The sequence below is a fragment of the Hemiscyllium ocellatum genome, chromosome 29 (assembly GCF_020745735.1).
Source record: "Hemiscyllium ocellatum isolate sHemOce1 chromosome 29, sHemOce1.pat.X.cur, whole genome shotgun sequence".
Taxonomy (NCBI): domain Eukaryota; kingdom Metazoa; phylum Chordata; class Chondrichthyes; order Orectolobiformes; family Hemiscylliidae; genus Hemiscyllium; species Hemiscyllium ocellatum.
Genome location: NC_083429.1, coordinates 50208215 through 50228231, shown reverse-complemented (window position 1 = coordinate 50228231; position 20017 = coordinate 50208215). Strand labels below are relative to the sequence as shown.

At 41.1% G+C, this 20017-nt stretch overlaps 1 protein-coding gene across 1 annotated transcript in view; it reads left to right on the top strand.

The window, feature by feature from the left end:
- Positions 1-20017, top strand: part of gkup (glucuronokinase with putative uridyl pyrophosphorylase) — a 55698-nt gene that overhangs the window by 1376 nt on the left and 34305 nt on the right. Inside the window, exons 2-8 of the mRNA XM_060846882.1 lie at positions 8833-8939; positions 9726-9770; positions 11007-11160; positions 11246-11317; positions 12909-12997; positions 15153-15309; positions 19006-19083. Coding sequence (XP_060702865.1) covers positions 8833-8939; positions 9726-9770; positions 11007-11160; positions 11246-11317; positions 12909-12997; positions 15153-15309; positions 19006-19083 — 702 coding nt within the window. The remainder of the gene's footprint in view (positions 1-8832; positions 8940-9725; positions 9771-11006; positions 11161-11245; positions 11318-12908; positions 12998-15152; positions 15310-19005; positions 19084-20017) is intronic.

The window sequence follows — 20017 nt, the reverse complement described above, 5'->3', positions numbered from 1 at the left end:
TAACTTTTCTCTCCCCTCTCTATCTGGGCTTTGTCTCCACCTATCGCTCATGCCCGCTCCATGCTCTAAATACCTGAAGGATACTCTGAAGGGTAGAGTGCTGTCATTACAGCACAAGTTTTGATTTGATTTGATTTGGTTTCTGTCACTGTTAGATACAGTGAAAAGTATTGTTTTGCTGGCTTTCCAAACAAATCTGTAAGTACGAGTCGAGAGTGTGCTGCTGGAAAAGCACAGGAGGTCAGGCAGCATCCAAGGAGCAGGAGAATTTAAATTTCAGCATTAGCCCATCATCAGGAATTCCTGATGAAGGGCTTTGTCCAAAACATTGATTCTCCTGCTCCTTGGTGTTATGGACTAGGCCAGACAACACAAAACATTCTTAAACAGGCAGTCCCAGACCATAACTTTGCAATTTGTTTCAGTAAGTGTACAGTGAAAATTACCCAGAGTAAGATAGATAGGTTGACTACTAGATTTTAAAACAGACAAAAAAATTTATTCACAAAATTACACAATGAAACACAAAGAACAGAATAAAGAACCCCTACAGAAGTCAGCCTATCCAACTAGACTTAATTATGCTGATCCAAATATACACAACAATCCCAATAAGCAAACTGCCTTTAAAAGCCAGTATAAATGGAACACACGCTTACAGGGTGAAGTTGAAGGGCAGAAAAGAGAGAGAGAGTTTCCACACAGCTCCCTGTTGACCACCGTGTGCTTTACCCATTACCCCCCTTTCCCGCCATGATATGGGTTGCTTTCAGCTCAGCCAACCCATGTTTCACACAATCATGGTTCCCCATTATCACCTATCTAGTTTATCTTCTTCCCTAGCTTACTATCCACAATTCCTATGTCTGCTTAACTTTTCTCTCCCCTCTCTATCTGGGCTTTGTCTCCACCTATCGCTCATGCCCGCTCCATGCTCTAAATACCTGAAGGATACTCTGAAGGGTAGAGTGCTGTCATTACAGCACAAGTTTTGATTTGATTTGATTTGGTTTCTGTCACTGTTAGATACAGTGAAAAGTATTGTTTTGCTGGCTTTCCAAACAAATCTGTAAGTACGAGTCGAGAGTGTGCTGCTGGAAAAGCACAGGAGGTCAGGCAGCATCCAAGGAGCAGGAGAATTTAAATTTCAGCATTAGCCCATCATCAGGAATTCCTGATGAAGGGCTTTGTCCAAAACATTGATTCTCCTGCTCCTTGGTGTTATGGACTAGGCCAGACAACACAAAACATTCTTAAACAGGCAGTCCCAGACCATAACTTTGCAATTTGTTTCAGTAAGTGTACAGTGAAAATTACCCAGAGTAAGATAGATAGGTTGACTACTAGATTTTAAAACAGACAAAAAAATTTATTCACAAAATTACACAATGAAACACAAAGAACAGAATAAAGAACCCCTACAGAAGTCAGCCTATCCAACTAGACTTAATTATGCTGATCCAAATATACACAACAATCCCAATAAGCAAACTGCCTTTAAAAGCCAGTATAAATGGAACACACGCTTACAGGGTGAAGTTGAAGGGCAGAAAAGAGAGAGAGAGTTTCCACACAGCTCCCTGTTGACCTTCCCAATAAGACTGAACTAAAACTGCTCGGCTCAGCTCAAAAGCTGACCACTCTCCTTTCAATATACAGGTCACTTCTAAAACATGACCACTTTGGCCTGAAGTCTCATCTATTTACATATTAACAAAAGGCTCCTCAAAATCCTTTTCATCTCTGTACCAAATCAGACTGATCGGAGCCTGGTCTGGTTTATTGCCCCTCTGAAAAAAATCAAGGACAGGATCTCCTTGAGCCAAAGAACAGTTTCTAGAAAAAAGGAACTAGCTTTGTGACATCGGATGCTGCTTAACCTGCTGTGCATTTCCAGCACCACACTTCTCTATGATCTCCAGCATCTGCAGTCCTCACTTTCTCTAAATCTGTAAGTACATCAGGGTAACGAACAGAATGTGTTACTGTGAAAGAGAAGGTGCAGAGAAAGATCAACTCTAATATATGAGGGGTCCTTTCAAGATAACATGTAAAGTGAACAAATATTGAAACATTGCTATGTAACCATGGGCAGAGGTATGTATAGAGACTGCAGAGATCCCATGCTACTTTCCATATACAATCCATAGTCATTGGACACTGTGTCCATAGACTCTTGGTCTTGAGCCTATTCAGCTGATCTGGTAATATAAAGTGTTCCAGGTCTGTTTTGTTTATCATATTATTAAGTGTGTTAATTATTGTCATATCCTGACTAGGGATACACTGACAGGAGATGCATCATGTTGCTGCCCTAATTACACGGTTCAAGCAGTCAGTGTGAATTTTAATCAAATGCAGTATTTCTCACAGGTTGTAATCAACAATTGCTCCAGCACTAAATCCAAAACAATAACCAGACTTAATTAATGACCCCATCCAGTTGTAAGGAGCAAATTAAGATTATCGAATAATTACAAGGTGTAAAGAATAATAAAAAATCCTCAAAGCATTGTAATGTTCCAAATTTAAATGACTTGCATTTAAAACTTTTAATTATTTGTTTTTAAACTAACAAAAAATGAACAAAACTAAATTAGATTGCTGATGTATGTTTGGATGTTGTAATTTGTGAGTGGAATGTGCTTGGAATGTGAAACTGTCATTGCCTTTGCTGTTAGGGTCTATGTTATCATTTAAAATCCTTCACAAGTTGAATGGTGGTGTACCAGGGGCCCATGCAGTCAGCACGTCGCACACCAAGTCTCTAAATTGCACAGTGCCTTAGTTACACAAAGCCAGTGATCCTTGCAGTACCCTAGATTTGCAATATCTCCTGCCCACAGAACCCTATCCATTCAATAACAAGCCTCAGTGCCAGTCTACCCAGAGTCCTTTCAAATCATACTGTGTCTGTGTACTAACTCCATGTCCACTAAATACTCTCACACTCAACCTTCCCACTCCACATCCCTTGAGACCCTACTTACTTTTCTTTGTTGAAGTAATAGCAAAATACTGTGCCAGACCTGCTGAGTTTCTCCAACACTTGTTTGTTTTCCTTTGTTGAAGATTTTCTGGAACCAATTGTCATTCTTCAAAAGATTTAACAAAACTTCCCGTTCCAATAGTTCTTAAATTCATAAAGGGTAAGTGTAGTGAATGTAATGGGGTCAGCCAGGTGGACCTCAATGAATATGAGTTCCCTGATTGGGGCTGTCAATCTGGTCCACTCAGGGAGCCCTGGCTGACACATAAGAACACGAATGTAAGTCATTCTGTTCACTCTTAGAGCTGGTTCTTAGGGAGCTGGATCACTGTTCAGGACTCTCCACTTATATAAATGGTGACGGAATACCAGCCTTAGTGGAGTTATTTCAGTAAGCTTGACCAATAAAGTTATCTTCAGCATTCCCTATGAGTGCTGAGAAAGCATCCCTTCTCTATTTGTTTCTCAGTCTATTTCTGTATCTACCTTTGCTTGAGAAAGAAGGGGAGAGAGGTGTGATTAAGTGTTAAGTAAATTGGCCATGCTAAATTGCCCATAGTATTCAGAAATATGTAGGTTAGTGCATTAGTCAGAGGAAATATAGAGTAATAGGGTAGGGAATGGGTCTGGGTGGGATACTTTTCAGAGGGTTGGTGTGGACTGGTTGTGCCAAATAGCCTGTTTCCCCACTGTAGGGATTCTGTGATTCTAAGATTACATGATAGTTTATGCCTACACTATTTTAAATATTTCAATGTTGTAATGTCTTCTGTGAAGTAACATTTTACCTCTGACATAATTTGGAGATGCCAGTGTTGGACTGGAGTGTACAAAGTTAAAAATCACACAACACCAGGTTATAGTCCAACAGGTTTAATTGGAAGCACACTTTTTTTTATTTCAAAAATATACTTTATTCATAAAATATTCATAAAATATTTGATACACTGTACATTTGGTAATGCCATACATATGTCAACATTTACATACACAGCTCAGAATTTTCATTATTACATACAGATCTGTGCATTTCTCACTCACATATTGAGCTGAGGCGTCAGCAGAGCCCAAATGACTGCAGGGCCCCCTGATCTTCTTTAGACGGGCAGATGTTAAATGGTGGTCTTTCCCCACCGTGCCTTGGTGGCAGCTGCCCCAAGCTTCAGCGCATCCCTCAACACGTAGTCCTGGACCTTGGAATGTGCAACACTCAGTCGGAGTCAACTCCTTCAGCTGGAAGATCAACAGGTTTCGGACCACCCAGAGAGCGTCCTTCACCGAGTTGATGATCCTCCAGGCGCAGTTGATGTTCGTCTCGGTGTGTGTCCCGGGGAACAGGCCGTAGAGCACGGAGTCCCGCGTCACGGCGCTGCTCGGGATGAACCTCGACAAACACCATTGCATTCCTCTCCAGACTTCCTCTGCATAGGCACATTCCAGAAGGAGGTGTGTGACAGTCTCTTCCCCCCCGCAGCCACTTCAAGGGCAGCGTGCGGTGCGGCTGAGAGTCCGGGCGTGCATAAATGATCTCACAGGTAGAGCCCTTCTCACCACCAGCCAAGCCATGTCTTGGTGCTTGTTGGAAAGTTCTGGCGATGAGGCATTCTGCCAAATTGCTTTGACAGTCTGCTCAGGGAACCACTCGACAGGATCCACCCTCTCCTTTTCCCGAAGGGTCTCAAGGATGCTACGTGCTGACCACTTCCTGATGGACTTGTGATCAAAGGTGTTTTAATTGGAAGCACACTAGCCTTTGAAGCATCGCTCCTTCATCAGGTGATTCTGGAGGACACAATTGTAAGGCACAGAATTTATAGCAAAAATTTACAGCGTGATGTAACTGAAATTATACATTGAAAAATAGCTTGATTGTCTGTTGAGTCCTTCATCTGTTCGAATACCATGATAGTTTCACTTCTTTCATGTGTAAATTACAAAACCTTTTTTTAAAAGTTGCATTCTCAGGTTAGCTGTAACAATTGGTGTTAGCTCCCTGTATTCCCTGTCTATGCCATGATGTTTAGATTGATTCTAATCTAAAAAGTGAGATAACAGAGTTTTACATGAATTCATACAGTTTTTGAGCTGCATTCACTACACACATACATATCACACTCACAACCCCCAACTCAGACAGACAGACAGACAGACACACACACACACACAGACACAAAGACCCACATGCACACATACATTTTGTGGGGTGAATTTGTACTTGCAGAGTTACATTGTACTTTGCTCAAAAACTGCATAGATTCATGTAAAACTCTGAGCTCAAAAACTGTATGAATTCATGTAAAACTCTGTTATCTCACTTTTTAGATTAGAATCAATCTAAACATCATGGCATAGACAGAGAACACAGGGAGCTAACACCTTCAACATATTGTCTAGCTAACACCAATTGTTACAGCTAACCTGAGAATGCAACTTTTAAAAAAAGATTTTGTGATTTACACATGAAAGAAGAAAAACTATCATGGTATTCGAAGAGATGAAAGATTCAACAGACAATCAAGGTATTTTTCAATGTATAATTTCAATTACATCACACTGTAAATTTTTGTGATAAATTCTGTGCCTTACAATTGTGTCCTCCACAATCACCTGATGAAGGAGCAGCGCTCCGAAAGCTAGTGCTTCCAATTAAACCTGTTGGACTATAACCTGGTGTTGTGTGATTTTTAACCTCTGACATAATCCTTGATTTGTAGCAGTTTTCCCATAAGGAGGAACAATGCAAACTCAGTATGGAGTAGATATGATTGAGTGTGGATAATAAACCTGAAATAGCTACCAAAGGATCAAGGAATGGAAAATGGGAGTCAAATCAAAGTTTGCTGAAAAAGCTGAGCTGATCGCTGGCATTTATGGAGGGAAATCAGAGTTAACATTTTGGATCCAGTGGCCCTTCTTTGAACTGATGGGGATAGCTGGGAAAATGTGGCTTTTTTGCAGAAGATAGGGTAGGGAGAGTGGGTAAGGATAAGCAATAGGTGGAGATAGAGCCCAAAGAGAGACAAGAATGGTTGACAGATAATGGAATGGATAATGGCCTGCCTGGGAGAATGAATAGCTATTAGTGGGGACTGTTAGTGGCTAATCATGAATTCTGTGAAATAGCAGACCATATGATAACAAGACCTCTTGTGTGAGGGTTGGAGTTAGGACACAGGAGAAGCTCAAACCCTCAGAGTTCTTTCAACAGAAAGGTGGTGCTGGTGTCAGGAGTGGGTGATGGCAGAGGAGAGGTCTCTGCTGTGTGATACTGGTATAGCTAAAAACCAGAAATCCTATATGGAACTCGTCTACAGTGGAAGTACTACTTAGGCACTAAACCGGATCAGGGACAGATCAGAAACAAAATGTTACTGCTGTGAGCAGTGTTAGTTGGATCCCAATAAAAACAGGTGACACTGCAAAGGCAGAGTGGGTCAGGCAACATCATTGGAGAGAGAAATAGCATTAATGGTTTATGAAAGGTCATGACCCAAAATTTTTAAGGTCTGCTTCTCTCTCTGCAGATGCACACTGATCTGCTGAGTATTTTCCAGTATTTCTGCTTTTGTTTTAGATTTCCTTATGAATTAGGAGAAGGAGGAGGACATTCAGTTCCCTTGAGCCTGGCTCTGCCATTCAACAAGATCATGATTGATTGGAAAGTATTCTTAAATCCACATTCACACCTACTCCTGATGGCCACCTACCCCTTAGTTAAGAAGAATCTATCTTAACCATATTCAAGGACTTTATCTCCATTACTTTTTCAGGAAGAGTTGCAAAGATTCACGACCCTCTGAGAGAAAAATAAAGTTGCTTCATCTCTATTTTAACCAGGTGACCCTGCATCCACAGTATCCAAACTCCATGCTATTGTGCTTTTATTTGAACTAAACATAGAGAATACTGGAGAAACTTAGCAGGTCTGGCAACATCTGTGGATCGAAGAACAGAGTCAATACTGTGTCCTGAGTCCAGAACAGTTCTGAAAAAGTGTCATACCAGATTGAAACTGTTCACTCTGTTTGTCTCTGTACAGATGCTACCAGACCTGCTGAGTTAGTGATTTTTGAGATTTGTAGCTCAGGTTGATGATAAATATGTAATTTAGCTCACGGAGCTAGAGGGTTTGTTTTCAGATGTTTTGTCATCAAGACTAAGTAATATCATCAGAGAGAGTCTCCGGTGAAGTGCTGGTGGTATATCCTGCCTCTCTATTTATAGGTCTTGGTTTCTTAAAGTGGGTGATGTCATTTCCGGTTCATTTTTTCAAACGAAGTTAGATAGGATCCAAATCAATGTGTTTATTGATGGAGTTCTGGTCAGAATGCCATGCTTCTAAGAATTCTTGGGTGTGTCTTTGTTTCACGTGTCCTAGGATGTGTACGTTGTCCCAGTCGATGATGTTACCTGGTATGGTGATGAAACATCTGAAAATAAGCCCTCCAGCTCAGCGAGCTAATCTACATACGGACCTGCTGAGTTTCTCCAGCATGCTCAGTGTTTGTTTCAGATTTCCAGCAGCTGCAGAATTTTGCCTTTATTTTGTCTTATATTTGTTTAGGCTACATGTACTGTGAGCTGCTAATTGAAGGAAGGATTGTCAAAAGAAAACAATGAGAAACAATTCTGAGTAGCAGAATGAAAGAGTGGGATGAGAAACATGAAGGAGACACTTAATAGAGATTTCAAAGACTCAGTATCAGAAAGGTGGACCCTGGACTCTATGTCAAATTGCCCATAGAGTCCAGGGTGTGTGGATCATCCACGGGATGTGCTGTGTCTGTGTGGGATGCTCTTCAGAGGGTTAGTGTGGAGTTGATGGGCTGAATAGCCTGTTTTCACATTGTGGGGATTCTATGATTTTTGCAGATAGGCACAAGATTCTCATGATATTATTTTGAAGTACAGAAATAGAGCTTTCTTGGAACATGTGCTTTTATTTCACAGAGCTGAAAATGTGTTGCTGGTTAAAGCGCAGCAGGTCAGGCAGCATACAAGGAACAGGAAATTCGACGTTTCGGGCTAAAGCCCTTCATCAGGAATGAGGAAAGTGTGTCCAGCAGGCTAAGATAAAAGGTAGGGAGGAGGGACTTGGGGGAGGGGCGATGGAGATGTGATAGGTGGAAGGAGGTCAAGGTGAGGGTGATAGGCCGGAGTGGGGTGGGGATGGAGAGGTCAGGAAGAAAATTGCAGATTAGGAGGGCGGTGCTGAGTTCGAGGGAATCGACTGAGACAAGGTGGGGGGAGGGGAAATGAGGAAACTGGAGAAATCTGAGTTCATCCCTTGTGGTTGGAGGGTTCCCAGGCGGAAGAATGAGGCGCTCTTCCTCCAACCGTCGTGTTGTTATGTTCTGGCGATGGAGGAGCTTCTGTGCAGAGGAGATGACCTGGGGGGTGCAGTGAGAGAGAGACTCACTGAAATCCTTGGAGAGGGAGGAAGAGAGCTTCTTCAAGGAAGCATCCTTGCAAGAGGATTTGCAGTAGGTTTAACCTGCTGCCTGACCTGCTGCGCTTTAACCAGCACCACATTTTCAGCTCTGATCTCCAGCATCTGCAGACCTCACTTTTTACTCTTTTATTTCACAGAACCTTGTTTAATGTTATTATTAAGACACGTTATTTGATCGTTTTCCCATATTTGTTTGTAGGGGCTTGCTGCGTGTGTTTGTTTCCACTTTTCCTACAATAGTGACTATATTTTCAAAAAAAAAGCAGTTTAGGACATTCTGAGATTGTGATAAGCACCATATAAATGCAAGTAGTATTCTGTTATTTCCTACATGAACCGTGAACAGGTCTTTTGGTGTACTGTGCAGTTCACTGAAATAATTTCTTCACAGAATGAAGCCACAGGCCTCTACAGCCATTTAGTTGGGATCCCAAAGGCTCTGTTACCGGGAGTTGGTGGGAAAAAGATTCTGGATTTCTGGTGGGAAGTTGTGAACATGTGAGTGTGCTACCACGTTTGTTCCTGATGTTGCATGCAAGAGCTGTTTTTGTTTTGTAGTATTATTTATTTTTTAAATTAATTTCATTTAAATCTCACCTGACTAAGATAACCAGTCTAGGACAAGTAATGTAAAAGATTAGAAAACAGGGGACGGTGAGAAAGGAATTGTGACCACCGGAAAATGTTCTTCCAGAAGCAAGCTTTTCCACAGTCAAGAGGATGGAACACTCAGGTTCCATGAAGATTAACCAGATTTTCTCTAGTGTCGGCTTTAGCTGAGTAGATATCACTCTTACCTCTGGCTGAGGAGTTTGTGGGATCGAATCCCACTCGAGAGATCTGAGCTTTAGTTGTAGGTTGATAATTCTGGTTATGTGTAAAAGTTGTCTTATACTCGCAGAGGTGCTGGCTTTCAACAGCTGTATTTGACCAAGGCCCTGATTGCTCCCTCAGGTGGATGTTATAAATCCCCCTGGACTATTTTGGCAGAGTATGGGAATTCAAGCTAACCAGTGTTAATCCTTTATCCAATATTACAAACAGAGATTATTCTTGGCTATTGAGTTCATTGTTGTTTTTGGAATCTCACTGTTATCAATTTAGCAGTGATGCTTCTAACATGATAAACACTTCAGGAAGGAATTAATTTGCTGTCAAAAACCAAGGCTGTGAAAGGCACTATATAAATGCAAACTCTAATCTCTCTTCTAACCCTCTATCTTCCGGTATGAAACTTAATTTGACTTGCCATACATCATGATGTCTTCTCTGTTCTGTTTGCAGACGCCAGCTCTTCAGTGATGTCTACCTTGTCACAAATGCAGACAAGTGAGTATACTTGCTGCTGAGACTAGAAGCAAAGCAGAGTATGGTCAGTAAAACTAAAGGGAAACTGCTGGAAATCTGAAATAACAAACGAAGATGCCAGAAACGCTCAGCAGGCAGATGTATCAATCCAGCTGTTTTTCCCAGTTCGTGGTGAAGTTTATAAGCAAGTGTAGTAAGCTGGGACAAAGAGAGTATGGAATGAATAATGATGTGAAACATGGGACTAACAACCCTCATGGCTGTGGAGAGATGGCTGTGTCCATGGCTGTGTCCATGGAGATGCAACTGAATCCTTCCACCACCTCAGATTACAAGAAAAGAGTGCAAAGGTTTGAAAACAATAAACACAGAAAATGCTGGAGAATCTCAACATGTCTGACAACATCTGTGGAAAGACAAATAGTTAATAGAAACCCTACAGTGTGGAAGCAGGCCATTCAGCCCATTGGATCCACACTGACTGTCTGAAGACCCAACCCCCACTCTAAGGCTGTAATCCTGCATTCCCCATGGTTAATCCACCAAGTCTGCACATCCCTGGATACTATGGGCAATTTAGCATGGCCAGACTACCTGACTTATACATCTTTGGACTGTGGGAGGAAACCGGAGCATCCAGAGGAAATCCATGCAGACATGGGGAGAATGTGCAAACTCTGCACAGGCAGTCACCTGAGAGTGGAATTGAATGCAGGTCATAGGTGCTGTGAGGCAGCAGTGCTGACCACTGAGCCATCAAACTGTCCAGGTTCTCTCTCCATAACTATACCCAGATCTATTGAAATTTTCCAGCATTCTCTGTTTTTGTTTCAGATTTCCAGCATCTGCAGGATTTTATCTTTATGAAAGCTATAAATGGAATGAGAGTCAGGAGTAAAAGGTCTCATGCATGACTTGGAGGAGCAGGGGAGTTGTCTGCAGTCTCCACGGCAAAACTTTACCCAGTCAGCATCACATAAATGAAGCAGCTGCCTGGCCATTATCCAACTGCAGACTGTGGGAGCTGGCTCTGTACAGATTGTCTGATATATTTCCTACATTGGAACATTGACTACATCGCAACAGTTCTTTTTAAAGTGCTTTGGGATGTTTTGAAGTGATGAAAGCTGCTGGATGAATGAAATCTTTAGTTTACTACAGTCACCAAAATGTGAGCAGGGCTGGTATGGTCTTGTTCAGTGATATGGAAATACTGTGGGCACTGGTCTGAATTAATTGTTAACTTTCTACATGTAGGTACAAGTACTATGAACGATGGGCAACTGCCAATGATTTTCCAGTGGAAAACATTATTAACGATGGGTCAACAACCAGCCAAACACAGTTAGGGGCAGTGGCTGACTTGGAGCTTGTGATCAGGAGCAAGAGATTCAATGATGATGTCATGGTGGTATGTTACATTTCATTGTTGGCCGTTTACTGAATCTTAGGCTCTTTGCTCTCACTGTCTCACCACAAACTTTACGTACTTCCAGGTTGCTGGGGATATGCTGTGTGAAGATTTGAACTTTGATATAGCTGAAGTTCTAAAGTTCTTTAAGTTTAAGGTCAGTAAGAACCAATAGTTTCTTGTTTCTTCATGGTGTTGAATTGACCTAATGTGAAAAGCTATTTGGTTTAATGTAAATAGCCTTGGGGATCAGGGCTTGAAATTTAAATTATGTAACCTTGCTCATGAAAGGCTTAGGTGAAATAAATGAAATCACCTAATGGCTCAGCTCAGTATCTGGCATGATCATCAGATAGAATTAGATAGAAATATACTAGCCGTAGACAACTCCCAATAGTGCGAAGGATGTAATGCAAATTGTCCATGAGTTGTCAAGACTTTATAGTTGTATGACAAAGACTAGGGAACCACATACAAAATTATCATTTTTAGCTCATCTGCATTCCATACGCACTTAGTCTGACACTGACCATTCCTTCTTCAGTCAAAAAACACTTCCTTATGCAAGATATTAATGAAAAATAAATATTTATTGTACTTTAAAAAAGTCTTGGTAGCATTACCATTCAAACTAGAGACGTGCTAAATCTCTTGTTTCACAGATTGCAGCTTTTATTGATTAGCTCCTAAGCTTATTCAAGATGAGCGTAAACACGATTTGAGATAAATCCTGAGATTGTATACTATTTGCTCAAGTCTGGCACTTTTGTTTAACATAATGTTGATTATATTGTTTGCTTTTTTAACTTTTCTTGGGGCCCAAACCATTTGTCCACATTTATTAATAGTACCAATAACATTTATATAGCGTCTTAAGGGTTTGTTGCGGTGGGGAAAGAGGGGTCTACCTATCTTGGAAAAAGTCCTTTCAGTGTTAGAGTTGAGAAAGTTGGCCTGTTTGGAGAGCAAGCAATGTTTTCTTCAGTGGAAGAATCTTACACAATAAGACCAGGATCCTCCTTTTTGCAGAAGCAAGGGAAAAGTGTGTCCAGGTTGAAAGGAGAGACGGTTAGTAACAGTCCCTCTTTGAGAGCTTATTCCCCGTCCCCCCCCACACCAGCCCCTCAGGCAGTGTTAAACTTGACTGCCACTTGTAACATTCCAGAGCCCAGCTGAACTCCAAAAGTTATCACCAGCCTGGAACACTGCAAACAATGTGCATTTTGGAGCATTTCAAAAAATGTACAATTAGTTACCAAAATATGTTATTTTGTTTAACGCCAAATTTAAACAGTGAGAAGAAAGTATGCACATTTATATCACCTTTCATGACCGCAGAACATTACAAAATGTTTTAGATCCAATTAAATAATCTTTGAAATGAAGTCAGGTTGCAGTGTAGAACGTGACATCTAATTTTCCGACTTTAAGCTTCCAAAAACAGCAATGCTATCATGACCGCATCATCTGATTGGTGATATAGGTTTGGCATTAAATATTGACCAAGACACCAGCATAACTCATCTGCTCTGCTTTGAAACTGTACTGTGTGATCTTCATGTCCACTTGAGAAAAGGAATATGGGGCCTTGCTTTAATGACTCATTTGGAAGATAGACCTTTGACAATAAAGCGTGATTTTAGGTTTTGTGCTCAGGACTTAATATAAAAATCAACTCCCAACTGAGTCATGACTGGCTCATGTGAAGTAATGCTAACATTATCACTATTTTTTAACTTGCCTGACAGAAGGGAGAATTGGCAATTTACTATGAAATGGAAGAAGGAGAGAAGACAGAATCTCGGGGAATAGTTGAGGTGTGCCCCTTGACACACAGGTATGTTTGTGAGTCGGTCAGTTTTCTTATAAATAGTCCTGAAGGATGCCATTCAGTCCATCATAACCAAGTCTGCTCTTTGTAAGAGCTTTCCTATTTCCTTTCCCAATCATCCTGTAACTTTTTAAACTTCAAGTCTTCATCCAGTTTCCTTTCTCCTCTGGCTCTTCTAACAATTACCATAAATCTGTCTCCGATAATAAACACCGGTTCTATCACTGTAAAGGTATTTTCTAAGTATCCTGTTCAGAGATGAAATTACTCACAATTGAATTTGATGAGATTTGAACCAGGACCACTTGGCTCAAAGGTAGGGACACTACTACTGTCCCACAAGAGTACTCCTATGCCATGGCCAAATAATGATCTTGATCTGCTTTATTAAATTTCCCCTTAACTTTCTCTGCTCTGAAGAGAACAGTCCTAGCCTCTCTCGTCCATCCAACAGCAATGTGTATTTTTATGGCATATTTAATATATGTAAAACATCCCAGATGGGTTAGGAATTACTGTAAAGGAATGCTACAGTACGTTTCCAAATGGTTGATCAAAGTACAGTTGGTTCTGCTCTAATGTGTGTTTCCTCAACGCGAATTAAAGAGTTATAGAATCATAGAAATGTACAGCATGGAAACAGGCCCTTCAGTCCAACTCATCCATACTAACCAGATATCCCAACCCAATCTAGTCCCACCTGCCAGCACCCACGCATATCCCTCCAAACCCTTCCTATTCATATACCCATCCAAATGCCTCTTAAATGTTGAAATTGTACCAGCCTCCATCACTTCCTTTGGCAGCTCATTTCATACGTGTAGCAAACACTGTGTGAAAAAGTTGCCCCTTAGGTCTCTTTTATATCTCTTTTATATGCCCCCATAATTTTGTAAGCCTCTATACGGTCACCTGAATGCGATTGAAGAATTTAGACTGTTATTTGTAGAATGTGAACTTTCCTTACCTGTATTGGCTACAACACGATTCCAGCCCCATTAGTTTAACTTGTAACATGAAATCGTATGTGAATGGAACTATCGCATTATATAAGAACAAACTGTAGTTTTTAGGCACATCTTAAACAAGAAAAGAAACATAAATACATTAGTAACAGTGCTCCAGAGCTTGGAGTCTAACCAGGCAAAGGTATGGGCTTCATCCATGGAGCAGATAAAATTGGATGTGTGCCAAGATGTCAGAAGGAGCACAGACATCTTGAAGATTTGGGGATGGCCTTTGAATGAAGGGCATGGTCACAGATGGATTTGAAATAGAACAGAATCTTTTATTATCAGTGCCTTGTTGGAATGGGAACCAGTAGACATTTGTGGGCACAAGTGTGATAGATAAACTTCACGGGAGTGAGGAGTGTTTTGGATGAGTTCAAGCTATGTGACAGTGTTGTGTTGCTCTTCACCATTCTTAATAAATATCCTTTGCAACCTTTCTGTTATTTGGGACCCAGAAATGGACAAAATACAGGTGAAGAGAAAGGATATAGAATCTGTTTTGTAACTAGAACTAGCATGTGGACAATGGGTGAATGGTCTGCTTATGGGCTGAGGTTCTCAGAAATGCTGGCATCATAGTCAAAGCAAGTATTGGAAGTTGATTGATCCTACGGCATGGTGGCTCAGTGGTTAGTACTGCTGCCTCACAGTGCCTGGGAGTGGGTTTGACTCTACCCTTGTGTGACTGTCTGTGTGGAGTTTGCACATTCTCCCTGTGTGGGTTTCCTCTGGGTGCTCTGCTCTCCTCCCACAGTCCAAAAGTATGCATATTAGGTAGATTGGCCATGGGAAATTGCTCCGTACTATGCAGGCCAAGTGGATTGGCCATGAGAAATGCAGGGTTGCAGGGATAGGATGGATATGGGTGTGATGCTCTTCGGTGGGTCAGTGTGGACTCAATGGACTGAATGGCCTGCTTTCACACCTTAGGGATTCTATACTCTGACCTCTATCTGAACATTTCTGATTTCAGAGCTCACAAACATTAAAGACCTTAACTCTGTTCTGTATTATCTGATGAATCTTTATAACATTTTCTCTTGCTGGTTAAATTCTACAGTGAGTTGCTAAATGATCATTGACCTACTAATCTATCCGCATGTGTTGTTTTCCAAGGAGCAGAGATATTGAAGACCGTTTTTTTTCAGAATCACCAAGTTTTATGAGAAGCCCTCTTCAGAAGTTACAGAATCGAGGCTGGCAAGTGTTGTCTTTTATTGTTTCCAAAACAAGACACTGCCGACTCTCGGGGAATATTTGAAGATGCATCTGCTGGTGGAGGATCGAAAGCTTGGGAAGTATATGGTGAGGAAATCTTCTGTTCAATTGGGTAAAACTGCCACCAAAAGTTGTCAGTTCGCTTTAATATGGTGATGCCTGTGGTGGACTGGGATGGTCAAAGTCAGAAGTCACACAACACCAGGCTATAGTCCAACAAATTTATTTAAAATCACAAGCTTTCGGAGCGCTGCTCCTTCTCAGGTGAAATGGAGGGAAGTGCACAGGCATGCGTGATTCACCCTGAAACCCAGACCTGTATTGACATATGTTGCTTTCAGCAAGGTCTGCACGTTCTCTCCTACACTTTGCTGTCATTATTACTTATTCAGCTGATTTCTTGTCACAGCTTGCTATCAATAATCCTCTCATTTACCTACCCCTTTCATCTCTCACTCTCTCTCTCTTTCTGTCTGGGCAACATCTCCACCTTTCTGCTCATCTTTCCCCCTCTCTTCTCTCTCTCTCTCTCTGGCCTCCGTCTCCAGCTTTCTGCTCATCTTCCCCCCCCACCTTTTCTCTCTCTCTCTCTCTCTCTCTCTCCCTCTCTCTGGGCTCCGTCTCCACCTTTCTGCTCATCTCTCCCCCCACCCCATCCGCAAATCCATCCTCAGCATAATTACTACTTTTCCCAGCTGCTATCAGTTCTGATGAAGAGTCTCTGGACCTGAAACATTAACTCTGCTTTCTCCTCACAGATGCTGAGTTTCTGTAGCAATTTCTATTTTTGTTTCTGATTTCAGCATCAGCAGTTCTTTGCTTTATTCCAAAGATTTTAAGGTAGTCAAAGAGATTTTATAAATTAACAGTATTTATATCACCTTGGCACTACATCCTTCTTTTCCTTTCTCTTGTGTTTGGCTTCCTTTCAAATCCCTTCACTTCAATAAGCAAGTTCCATATCCTACCTGGACTCTGGACAAGACACTTCTCTTGAATTATACTTACCTATCTATGCTACTTAACTATGTGATTTGCCTGTATTGCTTGCAAGACAAAGCTTTTCACTGTGCCTCAGTACATGTGACAATAAATAAATTCAATTCAATTCAGTGTAAACTGCTGGTGAGACCTGATCCAGAATACTGTTAACAGCTTTTGTTCCCTTATTTAAGGAAGGATATCATTTCAATGGATGCAGTTCAGAAAGGGTTCACCAGGATGATCTCCGGTGTGGAGGGATTGTCTCATAAGCATAGGCTAAACAGGTCGGGACTCTACTCCCTGGAGTTTAGAACAATGAGAGGAGAGCTCATAAAGGATTCTTAAGGCACTTGACAGAGTAAATGCTGTGAGGATGTTTCGCCTCATCAGAGAGTCTAGGACCAGAGGCACAGTCTTGAAATAAAAGGGTGCCAATTTAAGACTGAGCTGAGGAGTAATTTTGTCTCTCAGTAGATAGTGAGTCTTTGGAATTCCTTGCCACAGAGCTGTGGGGGTAGAATCCTTGTTTATATTTAAGGCTGAGATAGAGAGATTCTTGATCTGTCAGGGAATCATGGACTATGGGGAAAGGGCAAGACAGTGGATGTGAAGAATGTTGGATCAGCCATGATACTGAATGATGAAGTTTAGGCCTGAGGGGTGGAATCACCTACTCCAATTTCTTAGTCTTATACTCTACTAGTTTCATTGGAAATTATCTTACATTAATGAAACACAAGTTTTCAACTCCCCTACCAGGTGGAATCATCTTGTGAACAGCTGTAAATCCTTTAAAATTTAAAAAATTTTTGTAATGTGAACATTTACAACTAATGAAGTCAATACATCGAGAATAGTTACCTGACAAAGGAGCAGAGTTCGAAAGCTACTGCTTCCAAATAAACCTGTTGGACTATAACCTGGTGTTGTGTGATTTTTAACTTTGTCCACCCCAGCCCAACACCGGCTCCTCTACATTATGTATATCAAATGGGACTAGGGTTCTCCAATGCCATTTCCTTTGACTGTCATTTTACATTTCTACAAAGTAACTTGCATTTGAATGTCACTCTGTGAAACACTAAACTATCCCAAGACTTTGCCAAACACCATTTCACACTGAACCTCACAACAAGCTCTTGGGGCAAATGACTAAAGATTTGCTTAAGAGGTTAGTATTAAGGAGTATCATAAAGGATAATATTTGGAAGCAGTAGCTTTCGAAGCACGGCTCCTTTGTCAGGTAACTATACTCGATGTATTGACTTCATTAGCTGTAAATGTTCACATTACAAAAATTCTTTAAATTTTAAAGGATTTATATTTAAGGAGGGAATTCAGAGCCCAAGGCCTAAATAGCCTTATGGCATGGTTGTCAGTGAGAGTGAATAAAACATATGTTGCACAGAAGATTAGGGCTGGAGGAGCATCGAGGTTTCAACGACTTGTGGAGATGGAAGAGGATACAGAGATAGAGAGGGATGATGTTAGAGTTTTGCCAGATGGATGAGATAAGTTAAGAAATTTATTTTACCACCAGTGGTCACCGTGTTTATAGTGTTAGTCATACGTTTATTTAAGGGACAAAGAATTCATATAAAATGATTTTGCACTTACTGGGTGAATTAAGTCTCAATTTAAGTTATTGGTGTAAATCCATCCTATCTTTTTGGGAGAAGTTGACTGTCAAAAACAATTCCATTTTATGATCTCAGGGATTTAAGATGAGAGGGGAAAGATTTAGAAGGGACCTGAGGGGCAACTTTTTCATGCAGAGGGTGGTGTGTGTGTGGAATGAGCTGCCAGAGGAAGTGGTGGAGGCTCGTACAATTACAACATCTAAAAGACATCTGGATGGGTATATGAATAGGAAGGGTATAGAGGGATATGTGCCAAGGTCTGGCAAATGGGACTAATTTAGGATATCTGGTCGGCATGAACGAGTTGGACCGAAGGGTCTGTTTCCATCTGTACATCTTTATGACTCTATGACATCCATAAATGTTTTACTGATTTTAGAAACAATCGAAGGTACCTTGGAAGTCAACATCTAAATCATACAAAGTAGGTCAGAATGGAAGAACAGTCACACTGGACTTGAAACATTTGTTTCTCTCTCTGCAAATGTTGCCAGACCTGCTGAGTTTCTCCAGCGCTTTCTGTTTATTGCAGTGTTTGGATGGTTTGGCAAAGCTATGTAGTGTTGTAGGAAATGGTACAGTCGATTTGCACACAGCAAGTTCACACAAACCCTATTGTGGTCATGACCGGATATTTTGTTTCTTTCTAATATTAATTCAGTGATAAATATTAGCTAGGAGAAAATCCCTACTTTTTGGTTGATTGAACCCTGTAGGATCTCTAAATCTATCTGAGCAGGTAGATAGAGCCATGATTTAAATTCTCAGCACCTCTCTCAGTGTGGCTGTTCCTTAGAACTACACTGTGAGTGTCATCCTAGATTTTCTCATGACCTTTTGGTTCGGAGCTGAGAGTTGGCCAGACACTTACTTTTCCTGCTCTGCTATTCTTGCAAAGGAGAAAACTTTATTAAATTACAGAAAAGACAAACAAAAACATTATTGAGTGTTTTTAATGTCAATAATCTGTTGCTTCCTGATGTACATACCATGTGGAGCTTGAGGCCTGCTGGTGGAAGCTTGCAGAAGGAAATTGGTTGGTTCATAATAACTCTCTGAATCAAACCACAAAGAGACTGTTTTCATATCATATGAAACTAGTGTTTCTTTTGACATTGTGATGTTTGAAACCTCATTATTTCCTCTTTTATAATTCCAGGAATGGCTTATCAACAAGACTGGAATCACAGTGTTTGGAATGAAGCTGCCTACTGGATTCCAGCTAATTGGACAAGTGGTAAGATTGACAATATGTTCTCCCAGACTTTTATGGTTAAACAATGGATTGTTGACACAGCTATGTTTATGCTTAAATGTGCAACCCCTTACTCTGAGATGATGCCCTCTGGGTCTGGACTCTCCCACAAGGGGAAGCAACCTGTCCACATCTACCCTGTCAAGTCTCCTAGAAATTTTGTATGCTTCAATAAGGTCTCCACTCATTCTTCTAAACTCCAGTGAATACAAGCCCAAACTACTCTCTCTAAATCATTCCCTCCATATTTTTCTGCAGCCCTATAATTCTCTGAAGATTTTTGTGTTTTTCTGAATCTGTGTCTCTTGTTCCACCAGTGAAAAATCACACAGCACCAGGTTTTGGTCCAACAGGTTTATTTGGAAGCACTAGCTTTTGGAGCGCTGCTCCTTTGTCAGATAGCTGTGGCGTATAAGATACTCCACAACCACCTGGTGAAGGAGCAGCACTCTGAAAGCTAGTGCTTCCAAATTAACCTGTTGGTCTGTGACCTGGTGTTGTGTGATTTTTAACTGGTGGAACAAGAGACACAGATTCAGAAAAACACAAAAATCTTCAGAGAATTTTTAACTTTGTCCACCCCAGTCCAACAGTGGCATCTCCAAATCCTGTCCCCTAGTGGGGCCTGTATCGGCAGCTGCTTAGCATTAAGAACTCTCTCTTCAGAATGCTCTCTGTCTCGCTATCTCTCTTCTACTTGATGATGTCAGGTTTACATAGAACTTGCAGCACAGAAACAGGACACACAGTGTGACTGGTCCATGTCTGTATTTTTGCCCCATGCAAGCTTCCTTCTGTGTCCCTCTTTATTGCACTCTGTCGGAATGTCCTTCTATTCCTTTCTTCTTGTGTTTATCCAGAATTCCCTTAAATATATCACTCACAAACTCTTAATTAGGAAAACTAGGGTTACCAG